This window comes from Solea senegalensis, linkage group LG6 (genome assembly GCF_019176455.1).
Source record: "Solea senegalensis isolate Sse05_10M linkage group LG6, IFAPA_SoseM_1, whole genome shotgun sequence".
NCBI lineage: Eukaryota > Metazoa > Chordata > Actinopteri > Pleuronectiformes > Soleidae > Solea > Solea senegalensis.
Genome location: NC_058026.1, coordinates 17,283,126 through 17,301,539, shown reverse-complemented (window position 1 = coordinate 17,301,539; position 18,414 = coordinate 17,283,126). Strand labels below are relative to the sequence as shown.

At 40.6% G+C, this 18,414-nt stretch overlaps 2 protein-coding genes across 4 annotated transcripts; both read left to right on the top strand.

The window, feature by feature from the left end:
* The first annotated feature begins 844 nt into the window (after positions 1-844).
* Positions 845-8,239, top strand: LOC122771089 (endothelin receptor type B-like). Of its 3 annotated transcripts, none has more exons than XM_044028424.1 (8): positions 845-1,000; positions 1,411-2,934; positions 3,246-3,373; positions 3,590-3,791; positions 5,125-5,277; positions 5,778-5,911; positions 6,001-6,109; positions 7,720-8,239. In XM_044028424.1, exons 2-8 carry the CDS (start codon positions 2,332-2,334, stop codon positions 7,765-7,767), a joined length of 1,377 nt encoding a protein of 458 aa, XP_043884359.1. In that variant the 5' UTR covers positions 845-1,000; positions 1,411-2,331; the 3' UTR covers positions 7,768-8,239. The 3 variants fall into 3 exon arrangements, with proteins under 3 accessions (XP_043884359.1, XP_043884357.1, XP_043884358.1); XM_044028422.1 differs by having other exon boundaries at positions 846-1,000; positions 7,676-8,239; XM_044028423.1 differs by lacking the exon at positions 845-1,000 and having other exon boundaries at positions 1,393-2,934; positions 7,676-8,239.
* A 522-nt stretch (positions 8,240-8,761) lies between these two features.
* Positions 8,762-17,737, top strand: LOC122771088 (NACHT, LRR and PYD domains-containing protein 3-like). The gene is made up of 11 exons (XM_044028421.1): positions 8,762-8,890; positions 10,350-10,419; positions 10,936-11,040; positions 11,863-11,967; positions 12,176-12,280; positions 12,570-12,658; positions 13,101-14,895; positions 15,630-15,803; positions 15,963-16,136; positions 16,709-16,755; positions 16,962-17,737. Exons 2-11 carry the CDS (start codon positions 10,358-10,360, stop codon positions 17,486-17,488), a joined length of 3,183 nt encoding a protein of 1,060 aa, XP_043884356.1. The 5' UTR covers positions 8,762-8,890; positions 10,350-10,357; the 3' UTR covers positions 17,489-17,737.
* The last annotated feature ends 677 nt before the right edge of the window (positions 17,738-18,414 follow it).

Below are 18,414 nucleotides of genomic sequence, written 5' to 3'. Positions count from 1 at the left end.
TGGTGACAATTAGCCTCTTGCACCTTGGTTAAGTTTAGCAAACCATAGCTAATGTTTTGTGATAGCCTTGTACGCGGCTACAAACAAAACTCAGATTATTTTTTTCCAGAACGTTATCGTGAACATCTACGTCACAGCTTGAAAAAAGCTGTTTTTGCAGCAGAAAACTAATCTCACTTTGAGAAAAGTTATTAACAGCTCACTTTAACCTAAAATGATCTGCTAAAACAATGATTTATGTGCAAATTCTACTGTAAACAATCCTTTCATTCAGCTTCATCAGGTCCAGGAAGACTGAGTGTCCTACGTGTCAGAATTTCTTCCGTTTTTGCTCGTTTTTCCATGTTTTAAGGAACATCAAAGCACATTTGATTAATCTCCAGTGGCACCAACATTTAAAGACGTGGAACACTTTCATCTGATTTACTTCCTCGTTGGAAACACAGTGACATCGAAGAAGCGTCATAAACACCGTCTGTCCTCACTTGTCTTCAAACGCTCCAGTAAAGTCGAATTTGTCGTCGGCGCGCAGCGATAAATTTAACGGCTTCGACTTCCACAGCGCGGTTTTGACTTTTAATCAACGATCTCTTAAGTGGCGAGTTTTTATGTGTGAGACAGTAAAAGTTCAGAGACACTTCATGTCCCAGTGTTTACGACATGTTCCACTCTACATGAATTAAGAAGAAGAAGAAGAAGTTTGTTTCTTCTTCTCTCTCTTCAGCGTCATTGTTATCAGGAGGGAGGAGAGGAGACGAGGTGAGAGGAGGTGTGAGGAGACAGCTGAGGAGACATGGGGACGTCAGCGGGAGGAGGTGGAGCAAAGGGAGGGAGGCGTGAAGTAGAGGGGGCGTGCGAGCATGTGCAGCCATCAGAGAGAGAGAGAGAGAGAGAGAGCGTTAAAAGTGACCTGGACGCTGCAGGACATTCACTCGTCTTTGTCCCTGAAATGAAAAGTTTGGACATAATTTTATTTGACATCACAGAAAAACACAAACAGGTGAGTTTTTTTTAAAATTCAAAATAATTTTATATATATGTGTATATATATATAATAATAATAACCTTTAACCTTTAACTGAGGATTTTATCACCAGAAACTGTAAATTAATTAATTTTAAACAAATAATAACATAGAACACCATGTAAACGAGCTATAATTAAAGGTTTTGCTACTGTAAACAATAGATAACAGATTTGCAAAAATTGATTATAAAGTACAAAATTTGTAAAGTACAAAAAGACACACAAACTATAAAATGTTTTGTGTTTATTATGACATTTCAAGACGCTCAAACTCTTCTTTGTTGTAAAATAAAAAAGAAATGATTCATTAAAAACTAAATAAATGTAACATACATATATATATATATATATATATATATACATGGTTTTTATTTTTTTCCTCAGAGTCCTGAATTGCCTGAAAACTCCAAACATCTTCTCTGCTCTGACAACCTTGAGAACTTCTGGAGTCTCTAGAACTAGAAAGGTTTCTGGACTCAGAACAGGTTCCAAACAGGGTTAAAGAACCCAGAGGGTTCTAGGATCATATCTGAAGTGGACTACAGTTTTCGGACTCTCACCAGACTCCAGGTTCTTATTCAGAATCATTGCATAGGATTCAGAAAGTTTCGCAAATCAGTTCTGAAGCAGGCACCTCAGTTTGCTCTAGACCTACAAAGGTTTCAGGACTAACAGAGGACTAAAATCAAAGCCAGAGACTCAGAAAAGGTTTTTAAGGATCAATTCTGAGGCAAATTTTGTCTATTCTGTACCTATAGTGGGTCCAGGGATAGTTTTATGACTTCATTTTTGGGGACAGAGCTGGAGATTCAGGAAAGGTCAATTGAATCCCTTCTTAAACAGATTTCTCATTGTAATCTAGACCTGTGGTGGGTTCAGGAACTATTCCAGGATTCTCAGTTGACTCCAGGTTGTTTTTCCGGGAATGGTTGCATAAGATTCAGAAAGTTTCGCAAATTGGTTCTAAAGCAGGCACCTCAGTTTGCTCTAGACCTAGAAAGAGTTCAAGAACAGGTCCAGGACTCATTGTAGACTCAAGGTAGTTTTTTTATCAGAAGGTCAAAGTCAGGGATTCAGAAAAGGTTTTAAGGAATCGCTTCTGGGGCATAATTCACAGTTTGTTCTGCACCTACATTAGGTTCGGGGATTGTTTTTGGACTAAACCTAGACTCTGGATTCTTTTTGGGGTCATATCTGGAGATTCAGGAAAGGTTTATAGAGCCTTTTCTAAAGGAGACTTCTCAGTTTGATCTAGACCTGTGGTGGGTTCAGGAATTGTTTTAGGACTCAGAAAAGGTTGCTAGAATGAGACTCATGTTGGGTTCCAGGTCTGCATCCAAACATGGGATGGTTACCATGTCGCTGCTGCTTGTCTGGTGTTTAAATTTCATTCATCCAGCTGGTTGCCATGGTAACTTCTCATCTGAGTCATCTCTGTCAGACATGCCTGATTTCCACGGCACCTTTGCACCTTTGCACCCTGGACTCGAGCATCACATCCAGACCTCAGACCATGAAGATCCAAACCTGGTGCAAGAGACGGTGAACAAGCCGGTTTCCTCCCTGGATTCTCGCCTGGGAAAGTCCAAGCACTTGAGCAAGCTCAAACACATGAAACACGACAGAAATCCCCACTCGTCTTCCCCCAACTCGTCAATGAAAGGTCGTACACACCCGCCATCGCCCCCTGGCTGCACTCAGGAGATGTCCATAAAAACGGCCTTCAAGTACATCAACACGGTGATGAGCTGCGTGATCTTCGCCGTGGGAATGATTGGAAATGCCACGCTGCTCAGGATCATCTGCCAAAATAAAAGCATGAGGAACGGACCCAACGCCCTCATAGCCAGCCTCGCACTGGGAGACCTGCTATACATCGCCATCGACATACCCATCACCATCTACAAGGTATGTTCTCATCATGTGTAAGACCTTCAGTTTTCTGATGGAAAAGTCTACGTATTTGAACCCATACAAACAAACTCAATCAACCTAAATAATGACATCATGATGAAGCTCACAGAGGCGATGGTTCTCAAATGTTCTTCCTCTGGTGTCATGAGTGCTTCACTCAGAAGGTTGAGTGTCACACTGATAACAGAACTAAAATATCCCAAGGAGATAAACACCACACACACACACACACACATGCACACACACTCCACCAACAACAAGGTTTTATCAGAACAACATATCACCATGTGTGTCTGTGTGTGCAGCTCCTGGCGATGCGGTGGCCATTTGCCGACAGCACCTTTGGTCTGTTCCTCTGCAAACTGTTCCCCTTCCTGCAGAAGGCGTCAGTCGGCATCACCGTCCTCAACCTGTGCGCTTTGAGTGTGGACAGGTAATATACACTAACCCCAACATCAAGCTCAGGGGACTTTCAGACAGGAAGTGGTGAGCGTTGGCCACAAGGTTGAGGATAATGGCAAATGAGTAAAACGTAAAAACACTCCGGAACGCCCAGAAATGATCAGTCATCTTTCATAGAGATTTTCATGAACATAGTCTCATCCTTTGGCCTTCGAGGACTTAAAAACCTGCAACACCTTGTGCTCAGGTATCGCGCGGTGGTGTCCTGGTCTCGGGTCCAAGGCACAGGCGTTCCCATGGTAACAGCGGTGGAGATCGTGGTGATCTGGCTGCTGTCCGCCGCGCTCGCTGTGCCAGAGGCCGTTGGTTTCGACATGGTCAGCTTCGAGTACAAGAACGAGACGTTAAGGACCTGCATGCTGCAGCACCCGAAGACACCGTTTATGACTGTGAGTGTGCTTGTTTACAGTCTTACTTACTTCTAGCTCTTATTTGTACCCTAATGTTTAAATGCACTTATTGTAAGTCGCTTTGGATAAAAGCGTCTGCTAAATGACATGTAATGTAATAATATTTAAAACAGCAAGGGATCTCATTTGATTTGTGAATTATCATAATTACTGACCCACAGTAGAATTCTGTTAAAATATCAACATGTCTTCTCTCTGTAATACAGTTAAACAGTTAATCAATGAAGATGCAGACGGTGCTGGTTGAGTCTGGTTCTCTGTGGGTGGGGGGTTTGGTGGATTGTTTTGGTTTGACAGGGCGCGGTGCCTTCATCTCTGTTTACAACATCATTTCCTGTTGATGTCCCAGTAGTTCATGACTGACGTAAACAAAGTAAGTCCAGGAAATGGAAAGTGAATCTGGGTCAGCTGACCTGCTGTAGATCTTTAGATGATCTGATTATGATCCAGGGAGTCGAGGTGGTTCTGGATGTGGAACGTTAACCCGGTTCCAGAATGGTGCAAAGAACTGCATGATGGTTCCAGAGTTTTGGGTATTCAAGGTGTTTTTGGCAGTTTGTAAAATGGTACAAGGATCCTTTGTTTTTCCAGAGTTCTAGAATTTTTTGAAAGGATTCCTGTCAGAATATTAGAAGAATTCTAGAACTACAAAAGTTCTAGTTTAACACATCAGTCTATGTTCAACCTGCTGTAGGTCTTTAGTCTTTCGACGAAGATTATGATCCAGTAAGTCGAACGTGGAGCGTTAACGTGGTTCCAGAATGGTACAAGTATTGAATGACAGCTCCACCATGTCTTTTAAGAATTTGTCAAGTTTTGTTTTCCGAAGTTCTAGAACTTTGGCATTTCAGAAGAGTTCTAGAACCATCAACAAACTGCTGTGAAGGACCTAGTTTATCACTGTCAGTCTTCGTTCAGGCCACACTAACAAGATTGCCTTGCAGCAAAAAGACCGACAGATGGACTTTGTGCTTGGGTTCGCCTGTTCTTGCTGTGTGCACATAGGTTTTCTTTGGGTTTTCTGGTTTCCTCCACAACAGTCCAAAGAAAATGCAAAGGGTATGTATGTTGGCCCTGCGATGGTAGGATGACCTGCTCAGGGTGTGACCCTGCCTTTCACCCTGTGACCTTATGTAGACGATAAAACAGGAGACAATGAATGAATGAATGAATGAATGAATGAATGAATGAATGGTCCTCGGCCCTTACAGTCTTGGTGTCAGGTTCACTTTGATTGTGGTCTTGACTACAACACTAGTTTTCTTTGTGGTTAAAAATGTTCCTGAATGATCTGATCTTCTTTGTGGTCCAGTTCTACCGCGATGCCAAGGACTGGTGGTTGTTTGGCTTCTACTTCTGCGTTCCTCTGGCGTGCTCTGTCATCTTCTACGGCCTCATGACCTGCGAGATGCTACGACACCAGAGAGGAAGTCTGAGGATCTCACTGAGCGAACACCTGAAACAGGTACGCACAAATGTACATACAATGTATATATATATGTATATACTGTATATATATGTACAAATGGTATACACTCATCTAATCTGAATAATACTGAAACAACTTTTCTGCTAAGTCAGCTTCTCTAACTAGTGTTTCTACACATGTAATCTCTAAAATGTAACGTGTTACTTAGCAACCGTGAACACTGGTCTATATTTTCCAAGATGCGATATCCTTAATTGTCCAAGCTAATTGGTGAATGAGCTAATTAGCATTGGACAGTTTGGAAGCTAAATTTAAGCGAAAGCAGATAAAACAAAAAGGTTTATTCCAAGAACCATATTTTTTCTGCTACATTAACTTTTCTCGCTAACGACATTTAAGTGTTTCTATAGGTTTATTTTTGACACAGCTAGTGGACAGAATAATTCTGTGTTAGCGTTAGCTCTGTGTACTAAGTGACAGACAGTTTACATGATACTACGTGAGCTACAGTTAAGAAGCTAACTGTGTGTTTGCAGCGTAGAGAAGTAGCCAAAGCTGTTTTCAGTCTGGTGCTCATCTTCGCCCTCTGCTGGTTTCCGCTGCACCTGAGTCGCCTGCTCAAGAGAACTATCTACAAATCCCATGATGCTCGGCGCTGCGACTTGTTAAAGTAGGTGCACAGATTAGCATTAGCCTGTTTGACGGTGCATTTTCACCGTAGCTTCACTGTAACAAATGTCGTGGGGTTTTTTGTCGCAGTTTCCTGCTGGTGTTGGACTACTTCAGCATCAACATGGCCACTGTCAACTCCTGCATCAACCCCATAATCCTCTACTTTGTCTCCAAGAAGTTCAAAAACTGCTTCAAGGTAAAAGTTTTCCCCGAGTCACTGTGACATCACAGCGAGGCCACGGGGTCAGAGGGCGTGAGACAGAGATAACAATAGATAACAGAGAGCGTGTGTGTGTGTGTGAGAGAGAGAGGGAGAGGGAGGAGACTGAAATATCTGGAGACTTTTGATAAATGAAGTGAGCAGTGACATGTTGCTTTAAAGGGGCATTCCACCGTTTTCATTCTTAAAGCTCAGCTCAGCGAGTTAAAGGTTCGTTTACTCAGTGTTTGCTGACAGAAGTGGTCAAAGCAGTTGTTTTGGGTGAAAGTGAATCATTCAAACGATTTGTTCACAGAATGGTTCAGTACTTCTGCCTCGGTCTGACATAGTCACTGCACTGAAACACCACTGAACGTGATCGTGATTGGGCTCACGATCGTCCGCTGTCGCTAAATACACCAGATTCCTGTTGACATTTTAGACATTTTCTTTGCTAAATGTGTTGGAGATAAATTAGCTTTGATTCTTGTGTCGGACGTCGTGCTCTTAACTCTTCAGTGACGACACTCTCTGACCAATCAGTGGGCGGCAGTATGTTGACGTAACGTTTTAGTATCAGCTAGCATCGTGACTTAAATATCGTGATAAAATTGAATTGTGACTTCAATATCGCAATGATATCGTATTGTGACTTAAAAATCACAATAATATCACACTGTGACTTAAATATCGTGATGATATCGCACTGTGACTTAAAAATCATGATAATATCGCAGCGTGACTTGAATATAGTGACGATATCGCATCATGACTTAAATATCGTGATGATATCGCATTGTGAATTAAATATTGCAATGATAACCTATTGTCACTTCAAAATCGCAATATCACACTGTGACTTAAATATCGTGATGATATTGCACTGTGACTTAAAAATCATGATAATATCGCATTGTGACTTGAATATCGTGATGATATTGCATTGTGAGTTAAATATCATGATGATATTACTTTGTGACTTAAATATCACGATGATATCGCACTGTGACTTAAATATCGTGATGATATCGCACTGTGACTTAAATATCATGATTATATCGCATCATGACTCGAATATCGTGATGATATTGCATTGTGAGTTAAATATCGTGATAATGTCTCTGGCCATGTGACCACTTTATCGGAAAAAAAAAAATCGCTAACTTGTCTGTTAGCTCAATTCTTTTTCTCCATGTAGCGTTTAAGCTAAACACATAATAAACGCGATAAAACTTGCGAACCCTGTGCTGGATCATTTGCGTCGTGTGATCTGATTGACGTTAGCAGAGTGACACAACGCAGTCTCACAATGCACTTCTTCTGCAACATGTGACACTGGCTCCAGAAACACCGTGTATGTTTGAGTTGGATGTTATGAGTGTACACTAGAGAATTGCATTATGGGATATGTAGGCTGTGGCATCTATTTAAATCTAACTGATATAATATTGTATTTGTTATTGTTTGGATTTAGCCCTTTTTTTATTGAGTGAGAGATCAGTGGAGTTCCCCTTTAATCTGACTCACCCACTGCCCCCCCTCTCCCTCTCTCTCTCTCTACAGTCCTGTCTGTGTTGTTGGTGTCACTCTGGCTTTCTCTCTAACAGTATGATGCCTCTTCACCATGGGACGAGTCAGCAGTACAAACACACTGACCACTGAGAGAGAGAGAGAGACCCACTAAAGTCTAAATCAACCCTGTAATATTTAGTATTTATTGTGTTTCATTTGTTTCAAGTCAATTTATTATTTATGACATATAGAAACACATATAAATGTGAATTCATGACTTATTTTTGTGTATAAAGTGTTTTCCTGCCTCGCCATCTGAGACTCACCAGCGCCCTCCAGAGGCAGCTTCTCTTCATTAAACTCACTGTATGGAACATGATGAGTTTTCTGTTGTTGATGGTATAACTGTAAACATTAATAAAGTTAAAGAAAAGTCAGTGGGATTCATCCTCTGAGCACCAGGAGTATTACTATAAATGTTTTTTGGTTTTTTTCTCAATTGTTTTTTATTTTTATGTGATTACACATTAATGTTGATCAGTAAAATCCTGTTCTCGAAGCATTTTAGAGTCTGTTTTTGTGTTGCATGTCAATGTTTTTATTTGTTTTCCTGCCACGATTAAAAGCTGATGCTGCTGCTTATGATCTACCTAACAATAATAATAATAATAATAACAATAAATACAATCACTTTATAAGAACATGTTTCGCGTCTTTATCTCACTGTTAGACAGACCTTTCCAACAGGAAACTTGGAATTTTGTAAACCAATCAAACCCCAGAGAAAATCAGTGATTTTAACATCACAGCACACAGCAGTTGTGGATCCACTGCTGCCTCCATCACTAAGTCCAAATGTCTTATTCTGTGATTTCGGCATCCGAACAAATGTATTTTGAGAACAAATGTATTTTCTAGATTCTCTCCCGATAACTAAGGCGCGTGATCACCGGAAGCGCGTGATCACCGGAAACGCGGGAGCACGGGAGAGCGCGCGCGGACAGAACCGTCGTCTCTCCTGAACACGGAGAGTTTAACGTGATCACGCCCCTTTTGACACATGTTAAACTTTAACGAGAATCAACACAGAACCTAAGATTACGATTATTTTCAGGTTGTTTTGTTTGTTTTTAAAAACATGGCTTTTATTTTGAAAGTGTCTTCGACTTTCCTGTGAAAGTGAAAGTTAGAATTGATCGAAGAAGAACAAAGGTGACGCACAACTCAACTATGCGCGAAAAAGGCAGGAAAAAACACGATTTTCAGGTAAAAAGTAAAGTAAAAAATAAAAATCTGCGGGTGTTTATGATTTCACCGCGCGCGCGGTGGGTTTGTGTTTGTGTGTTCGTGTGTCTGTTGTGCGTGTGTTTGTGTGTGCGCTCAGTTAGTTTGCTGCGACACAACAACAGTCAGACATTTTGAAAAATTGTGGCTAAAACGTTTTTATCCAGTGCCATAAATGCGCCATCAAATAAAATGTGTTATAATAACTTTCTTGCATTGTAATTTGACGGCTTCACTTCTTTTTGTCATAGTAGTGTGAGAAAAAGGTAAACATTACTTAAAAACATGATATTTTCCATTTTGACTGTATAGTTTACACATGGTACAACCGTCCCTATACACTGGGACGGTTGTAACAGTAGAGAGACTGTATTAAAATCAATTTTGCAGCCTGTACATATTTCATAAAACCACATGAATACATTATTTCAACAGGTGACAGATTGAAGTTTATAATAAAACAAATTGGTTAGCCAGTGTTAATGGTTTTTAATGTACTGCTGAAAAGAGTGTTCCAACTGTCCCTTGTTCTGACGTGTAAAGCTGAGGAAGTTGCATGTGAAAGGCAGCGTGTGGTTATTAATGTCGCAGGGCGTTTGTCGCCTCTGGAGGACACAGGTGGACGAACATGTTTCTAATTTAACTGCCGTTTGTGCACAACTTTAACAAATTAAACCTTTAGTTTTTCTTCATTTTAAGTCGTTTAAATGCTATTTTAACAGCAAACTGAGTCTCACTCACTCACTCACAGGACATTTTCTGTCCCTGTTATTTTTCAAATGAAAAGAAATAAAGTCCACACTGGCATTTTCAGTATTTTACAGAGAAAGAAAAGAAAGAAAACAAATATGAAACAGCATGAATTCTTAGATGACAGTCGAATTCTGACTTTAATCCCAGAAGTGCTATTTAAGATATCAGAATTACGATTTATTTTTAATCCCAAAATTCAGATTTTTAATCTCAGAATTAATTTTCTTTTCTCTCAGAATTTCGACTTTCTGATTTAATTTTTTTTTACCGTCTGCCTCAAAGGTTCCAAAATAAGAGCACACATTCATTGACAGTTCTTATTTCCATGGTGTTGTTCTTGATTTTAAAATAACCTTTAATAATAAGTTCTTCTATAAATAATAAAAATATAGAACGTTTACTGTAGACACTGAAGCAAAAATATTTTTATGATGACTCTGTTTCTGTTGTTTTTGTCTTTTATAGAATTTGGAGATTAAGAGATAAATGTTTTACGTATTTATAATAAAACATTAGTTTGCTCTATAAAAGTCTAATTCTCATTTTTCTGGTTTCTGTGATGAAGAAATATTTTAGAACCTGTTTTTTCAAATTTAAAACATTTTGTATGGACTGAAAACAAACAGATTATAACATGTAAAAATGAACGAGTGATGATTGAATTCATGTATAAATGTTTGTGTTTCAGCTGCAGAAATGAGTGCCAGGAGAAAGAGGAAGACATCATGCGACAGCACAGGGTCTGAGCCAGCGACTCGGTAAACGAACCATTTAAAATAATAAATAAATAAATAAGTGTAGAAAGTTAACATTAAGAAAGTCAACAAAAAATGCGAATTAATTAATTAATTAATTAATTAATAAAATAAATAAACAAATCTTTATTACTACTTGTAATTCTTTTGGTAATTTTGTGGCTTTTGTGGCTTTTTTTATTTTACAGTTTTTTTATTAATAAGTTGCTTAATTTTGTTTCTACAAGATTTGTGTCACTTTCTTAAAATAAAAAAAATCCATTCCAGGTGGTTTACACTGCCCCCATGTGGCGAGAAAAGGTTTTACACTGAATTAGTAATTTTTACTGTTGACTCATTCTTTCATTCATATTATTAATGTTCATGTCCACTGCAGCTTAGAATTTTTTTTTTAATGAAAACTTAAGAAAAATAGTTATTGTTTGTCTAATTCTGTGTTTTTTTGTTTAAAAATAAGGTGTAATTGTAATGTTTGTTTAATTGTTTTAAGTTAATGTAAAAGTATAAAATCTCTGACAGCTCACGGAGGAAACAGGATGAGTCCGTGTCTCCCAGTGGTGACTCGCTGAAGAGCAACGCATCCATGCACATGCCACCTAAATTCAGTGCCGAGAAACCAGAGAGGTAACAGAGGTTTACGCTTTGTTGTTCTGTAGATTAAGTTTTTTTAATCCACACGATTCTACAATTCTGTGTTTAAAGTTCACAATGGAGACTAAATATCACGTTGTCTTCATGAAGAGACAAAGTTCCAGGTATCAAACAAGTTCTATTAAATCCAGAATGAAAACGAAATAAATAATATTTATGAATGTTTTGACTAAATATTCCAGGAACTTTAGGTACAAGAACATTCCCAAAGTAGCTACGACGTCTCCTTCAGATTGTTGGATTCCTTCATCGACGCGAGGACAACTAATGTCAAGGTCCATGCTACAAACGGATCTTCCATGCTACAAACGGATCCGGTCCAGCCTACATCCAGGACATGATCAAAACCTACACCCCAGCCCGCCCACTCCGCTCTGCATCGACAAACCGGCTCGCTGCCCCCTCACTGAGAGGATCACAGAGGCACTCGCAGAACTCGAGACTGTTCACTGTCCTCGCTCCCAAATGGTGGAACGATCTCCCCATCGACATCCGGACAGCTGAAAGCCTCCACATCTTCCGACGCCGACTAAAAACACATTTCTTCCGACTCTACCTCGACTAAGACGACAAAAAACTTATGACTAGCACTTCATAGTTTGTTCTACTTGAAGCTCTTACTTACTTCTAGCTCTTATTTGTACCCAAATGTTTAAATGCACTTTTGTAAGTCGCTTTGGATAAAAGCGTCTGCTAAATGACATGTAATGTAATGTAATGTTTGTGAAACCTGCCCCCAAGTCCAAAATACTGAGATCCCACTGACTCACCGTTTGTGTTGTTGATGTGTTACAGTTCACAGACGAGTGCCCTCGAGTCCGTGTTTCCCAGTGGTGACTCATTGAAGAGCGACGCATCCATGCACATGCCACCTAAATTCAGTGACGAGAAACCAGAGAGGTAACATTTACGCTTTGTTGTTCTGTAGATTATGTTTCCTTAAATCAACACAGTTATACAATTGAATATCAACACAACTGTGCTTAAAGTTAACGGGCGAGACTAAATATCAACTAATGTTAGGTTAACTTCTTGTGTACACTGGCCCTGGGTGGCTAAAATATTGAGATACCACTGACTCACCATTGGTGCTGTTGATGTGTTACAGTTCACAGAGGAGTGCCGTCGAGTCCGTGTTTCCCAGTGGTGACTCATTGAAGAGCGACGCATCCATGCACATGCCACCTAAATTCAGTGACGAGAAACCAGAGAGGTAACTTGATATTTTACAGGTTTAGCATTCAAATCAGCAACAAATGAGAAAAAAAAATGCCCTTTATAATTTTTGTTTCCATTTCCCCACTGTATTTTCGGCTAATAATGCTATTTGCTGACTCATTTAGCTACTGTGGTTAGCCTCTTTGACCCTTGTTCTGGTAGCACTTTATTTATCTGATTAAATGAAATATATTGAGGAAATAGAATCTACCATGTGATTCCAGAGATTTCTCAAAAAGTTTTGGATGAAGTTGCTACATTATCACTGGTTGTATTACTTACAGTGACCTGCAGGGGGAGCAACCCAGCTGTTCAGTGGGCAGTGAGAATTTGGAGGATCCAGTTCTCTTAACCTGGGATGAGTCAGATTCTGGTAAATACAAATATGTACCTAAAAATGTTGCTACATTGTGCTACTACATGAATTTTTAAGGACAACTTATTCTGTCAATAAAGGCCTTTGCACACCAACACAAATAAATTGGTGGTAAATTTTACAAAATTGTAAACAAATTGGGGGTGAATTTCACAAATTGACTAACAGATTGTAAGAGGATTTCTCTAAATTGTTCACAAAAGTACCAAGAGTGCAATGGCTAACACTTCATTTTGGCACAAAGGGCAGTTACATTTTTAATTTTTTTGATTTAGATGTTAACTCTGAAGGACCAAAATAAATTCAGACTTCACACATTTTTCTAGGTTGAAAGATAAAGAATTTATTTTGCCTGTGATTTACCACGTTCTTGCCAAACTTATGTTAATAACTATGTGGAATTTAATGTCATTTCTAATCATTTATTTGTTTCTTACAGTGGGCAATTTTCTTTCAAAGATTAAGCATCTTTTTAAAGACGAAATGAAAAAGAAATTTACGATGACATCTGAAGGGAACGGTGACCGCTGGAGCTTACTTGACAACATCTACACAGAACTTCACATCATACCTGGAGAGAGTGAAGAGCCACTTGGAGAACACGAGTTCAGTCATCTCGAACGTAAACTGAAAGTATCCAAATCGTGTAAAATCACCCTCAACAATATCTTCAGACCTTTGCATGGGCAAGAAAAGGGCCAAACAGTAGTTCTGACGAAGGGCAACGCTGGCATTGGAAAGTCTTTTTCTGTGCAGAAATTCATTCTTGATTGGGCCAAGGGGGAAGCTAACCAGGATGTAGATTTTGTCTTCTATCTTCCTTTCCGAGAGATCAATTTGTGTACAGATATGAAAAGCTTGCACATGCTCCTGACAGAGTTCCACCCTGCGCTCAACAATTTGAAAAATCCAGAGCATTACGCCAAAGCAAAGATTGCAGTGATCCTGGACGGCCTGGATGAGAGCAGACTCGACTTGGAGTTTGAGAACATAAAGAAGATCACATCTCTCAGTGAAGTAACATCCCTAAAAGTTGTCCTTGCAAATCTAATCCAGAAAAACCTTCTTCCTGAGGCAAACATCTGGATAACTTCCCGGGCATCAGCAGCCAGTCAGATCCCCACGAAGTATGTCCACATGGTAACAGAGATTAGAGGCTTCAACGACGCACAAAAAAAGGAATATTTCAAGAAGAGATTTAGTGCTAACTTGAGTCTTGCTGATAGGATCACTTCACACATTGAGTCTTCACATAGTCTCGACATTATGTGCCAGATCCCGATCTTCTGCTGGATTTCTGCCATTTTATTTCAGGACGTTTTTGACGGAGACAAGAACATTGAAGTTCCTCAAACTCTAACAGAGATGATGGCACATTACCTGTTTGTTCAGTCAAAACGCAGAAGCACAAAATATGACACAATGGCTGCAAAGAAGGAAGTGAACTTTCTGGCGACTCAGAGAGAGTTTCTTTTGAAACTCGGCAAACTGGCATTTGTTCATCTGCAGAAGAACAGCCTGATTTTCTACGAGGAAGACCTGAAAGACTGTGGCATCGATCTAGCAGAAGCATCCATCTATTCTGGGTTTTGCACCACAGTTCTTCGGGAAGAAAATGTCTTTTCCCAGAGAAAAGTTTTCTTCTTTGTTCATCTGACCATACAAGAGTTCTTTGCAGCAATGTATGTGTATGACTTTCTCACCACCAAGAAAACAACGGAGCTCAATACAACGGAGCTTGGCAAATTTCTCAAACTGAAGGACAAAGACTACACTGTGCTCGAGCTTCTAAAACACACAGTTGAGACCGTGTTAAAGAAGGGGAAAGGCCACCTGACGTACTTCTTGCAATTCCTCCTTGGCCTCATGGTTGAAGCCAATCGGAGAGTCCTTCAGTATCTTCTAAAAAGTCCCGACACAAGCCAAGATGTCGAGAAGAAAATCTTGACTTACCTCAAATCCCTCCGGAGAAAGACTCTCTCTCCAGACAACAGCATCACCCTCTTCAGGATAATGGTGGAGATGAGAGATCAGAAAGTCAAAGATGAGATTCAGGAATATCTGAAGACAAAAGATTTTGAAATCAAGTTGACTCTCCTGCATTGCTCTGCACTGGCCTTCATGCTGCAGGTATCGAAGAGTGATCTGGACATACTGGATTTAAAGAGTTACAACACATCAGAGGAGGGCAGAAGGAGGCTGATACCGGCAATGAGGAGCAGCAAAAAGGCCATGTAAGTTTATTAAAGGATAACAGTGACATCAAAGTTTAGTGGCAGTTTAGAAGAAAAGATGGACCTACCTGAGACACAGCAGAAATAAGAGCTTGAAAGAAGTCTTCCCTCGCCCTTTTCTCCATTCAGTCATGTAATAACTACCCAGTGAACAGGTGGCACACCTGATGCTACCACTGCCAACACCATATCACAATGGTTTTAAGAACTCGTCTTATTGGTCAACATTTACGTATCAGTAAGTTTGTGTGGAAGTTGGCACAGTGATTAGCAACCGTTATCTCATAGGAAGAAGGTCCCGAATGCAAACACTGGTCCGTCCCAAGTTCTTTCTGTTTCGAGTTTGTATGTTCTCGTCTCGCCTCGCTCTTCCTCCCATGGTGAAAACATGTTAAGGTAACGCTCCTGAACAAGGCTCTGACGTTCAGTCTGGAGATGGTCCTCAGGTGCAGCTCACTGCTTCTAGGTCTAGGAAGGTTCCTAGTTGAGGGTGTACAAACGCAGGGGACGAGTTTTCCCAGAGGGAAACATTCGCTCTTTTTATCACATAGAAAATAATCTGATCTCTGTATTTGTTTGATTAGGTAGTCAGTAAGTTAGTGATGGGGACGACTCCTTCCTGTTTATCCTTCTTACTCATCGATGTATGTCTTTAAATAGTAAAGACACATCTTAATAAACAAAAAATAGCACATCTGTCTTCATCATATCGTAAACCTGTTTTCCACCTCTAGACTCGCAGACTGCGACGTGACGACAGAATGGGTTGAACACATGGTCTTTAGTCTCAAGTTTCCCAGCTCACCACTAAGAGCTCTGGACTTGAGCAACAATGACCTGCACGATTTAGGAGTACAGCAACTCTGCCAAGGGCTGTCATGTCATTGCTGTCGATTGAAGATACTGAGGTAATGCCAACATGCTGAGTCAGTGTTTCCCAAAGTTTCTTTGTGTGAACCCGCTTTTCATAGATGGCGTTTACTTAAATGTCATGAACATGTTTTTGTTGCCTCTTGAAATAATAGCTGCAGTTGCTGCCGATTGACCAAAGTTCTACACTTCCTCAGGTTATCAGGTTGTCTCGTCACAGAGAACGGCTGTTCTTTTCTGGCCTCGGCTCTGACATCCAACCCTTCTCATCTGAGTGAACTGGACCTGAGCTACAATCATCCAGGAGACTCAGGGATCAATCTTCTCACCAAGCTGAAGAACGACCCGCAGTTCCAGCTCAGCAAGCTCAAGTAAATATAATCTTAGTTGTGTTTAAGATGGTCACCAGCTGTGGAATCTCTCGGTGCTTGGTGTGAGGAGTGGCAGTTTGTCAGACTTTATCAAACCAGCCAGTTTGTCTTCATTCTTCAAGTTTGTCGTAAAACACTCACAAACAGGATCTGTCTTCTGACACTTTGTTTTGCTTGCCCCAAGTTTGTCTTCAGGTGTGGATTTAACTCTTTTTTTCCACAGTAATGTCACTGGACCGACAGTAGTACCAGTAGATGTTTGCTCTCTGACCGTGAGGGGCAGTGATGGCAGTGATTTTCTTAGCCTTCATCCACAGTTAAATACATTAACTCTGCTTCAGATCTGCTACTTGACAATTTGGGATTACCAATTCTTAAAACGGATATGTTTCAAAACACTGCAAGTTCCACTTCATCGTCAGTCCCATAAATTAAATCCCAACAACTACAGACTCTTAAAAACAGCGATTGAAATGACAGATTCGCTGAGAATCTGAGATTCACTGAGAACTGCACCCTCCTGTTTGTGAGTATTGTATCATCAAGACTTTAATCCTTTAATCCTCCAACAGTGTTGAAGGTTGTGGAAGTCTGCAGATGCAACCAGGATTCAAGAAATGTAAGTTTCTTTTAAAGCCCTGAACATTTTAATTTAATGACATTGGCAGTTCCATCATTTGTCCATTGAATACCAATGAAGAATTTAGTAGCGTTTGTGGACACCCATCCATAGACTGAGTTGCATTTGGTTTCCTTAGTCAATTTATTTTAGCCAGCAGTGGCCATATGTTGTGGTCTTGAATTGTTGTCTTTTCTTACGTCCAGATACCTGTGAACTCAGTTTGGACCCTCAAACAGCTCATAAGAACCTCCTGCTTTCCAAAAACAACAGACAGGTGACCTGGGTGACAGAGGAGCAGTCATATCCTGATTATCCAGAGAGGTTTGATCAGTTTCCACAGGTGCTGTGTCTGCAGGGTCTGAAAGGACGCTACTACTGGGAGGTCCAAGTGTCAGAGCCCTTCAACGTTGGAGTAACGTACACCACCATTAGGAGGAAGGGAGACATGGACGACTGCAAGCTGGGCTTGAGCAAAAATTCTTGGAGTCTGAGTTGTTCCAGTAATGGTTGTTTTATTCTGCACTCCAACACAAAAATCAGTGTCGCCTCCCTGTGCCAGCGCTCCACTCGGGTGGGGGTGTATCTGGATTGGTCGACTGGAACTCTGTCCTTCTACAGAGTCACGTCCGACAAACGGGTTCACCTCCACACCTTCAGGGGAACGTTCACTGAGCCCCTCTATCCTGCAGTGGAGCTTTCAGCTGCCCAATCTTCTGCATTTTTTTGTTAACTACAGTAATCTCACTTCCAGTATGTTCACAAATGCTGTGGTTCTATGGAATTAGACTTGTGTCAATGTTTTCAAAGAACACTTTTTAAGAAGCAAAAGATATATACTGATATAATCATTCAAAAACATTATATTTTAGTGTTTGTTCTTTGTTTGGCGGGCCTTAGGAAGAGTTTTGGATATTTTACATCCAAGGTAAAGTCAGTCAGTCATCATCTACCGCTTTATCCTCAACCAGAGGGTCGCGGGGGGTGCTGTGCCAATCTTAGCTACATCGGGCGATAGGCGGGGTACACCCTGGACAGTTCACCAGTCCATCGCAGGGCCACACAGATAGAGACAAACAACCATTCACTCTCACACTCACTCCTACGGTCAATTTAGAGTGTCCAATTCACCTAATCCCCACATTGCATGTTTTTGGACTGTGGGAGGAAGCCGGAGAACCCGGAGAGAACCCACGCACACACGGGGAGAACATGCAAACTCCATGCAGAAAGGGCCTTGTTCCAACCGGGGCTTGAACCCGGGTCTTCTCGCTGCAAGGCGAATGCTAACCACTACACCACAAGTTGTGGTATATTTTACATCTAATGTAACATGCAGTATTTAAGCTAAAAGCTAATATGACCGTGGTGTTGAGCCTGTAAATATGCTGACGTTTGCTAATTAGCTTTAACCCAAAGCTGACGATAGAGTGCACAGTAATTGGCGGCTCAGGACGACAAATCAGTTGGCAAATCAGATGAAAATCATCTTTGTCCTCTGTTTTACTTTGATGTTTGTGTATAAGTGGTGAAGCTTTTTGGAGGAAGGGGAGAGACCATTTTAGACCGTCCTTGGTGACAGTGTCTCTCCTCCATGCAAAAATCCATGCATGCAGTAAAGACATGATTTACTCAACACTGATGACTCAAGAATTTGGA

Coding starts and splice junctions, on each gene's coding strand:
- LOC122771089 (XM_044028422.1), top strand. CDS start 2,332: ATGAGACTCATGTTGGGTTCCAGGTCTGCATCCAAACATGGGATGGTT. Junction 3,792..5,124: donor CGAAGACACCGTTTATGACT/GTGAGTGTGCTT, acceptor TTTGTGGTCCAG/TTCTACCGCGATGCCAAGGA. Junction 5,278..5,777: donor TGAGCGAACACCTGAAACAG/GTACGCACAAAT, acceptor GTGTGTTTGCAG/CGTAGAGAAGTAGCCAAAGC.
- LOC122771088 (XM_044028421.1), top strand. CDS start 10,358: ATGAGTGCCAGGAGAAAGAGGAAGACATCATGCGACAGCACAGGGTCT. Junction 11,968..12,175: donor AGTGACGAGAAACCAGAGAG/GTAACATTTACG, acceptor GATGTGTTACAG/TTCACAGAGGAGTGCCGTCG. Junction 14,896..15,629: donor AGGAGCAGCAAAAAGGCCAT/GTAAGTTTATTA, acceptor TTCCACCTCTAG/ACTCGCAGACTGCGACGTGA.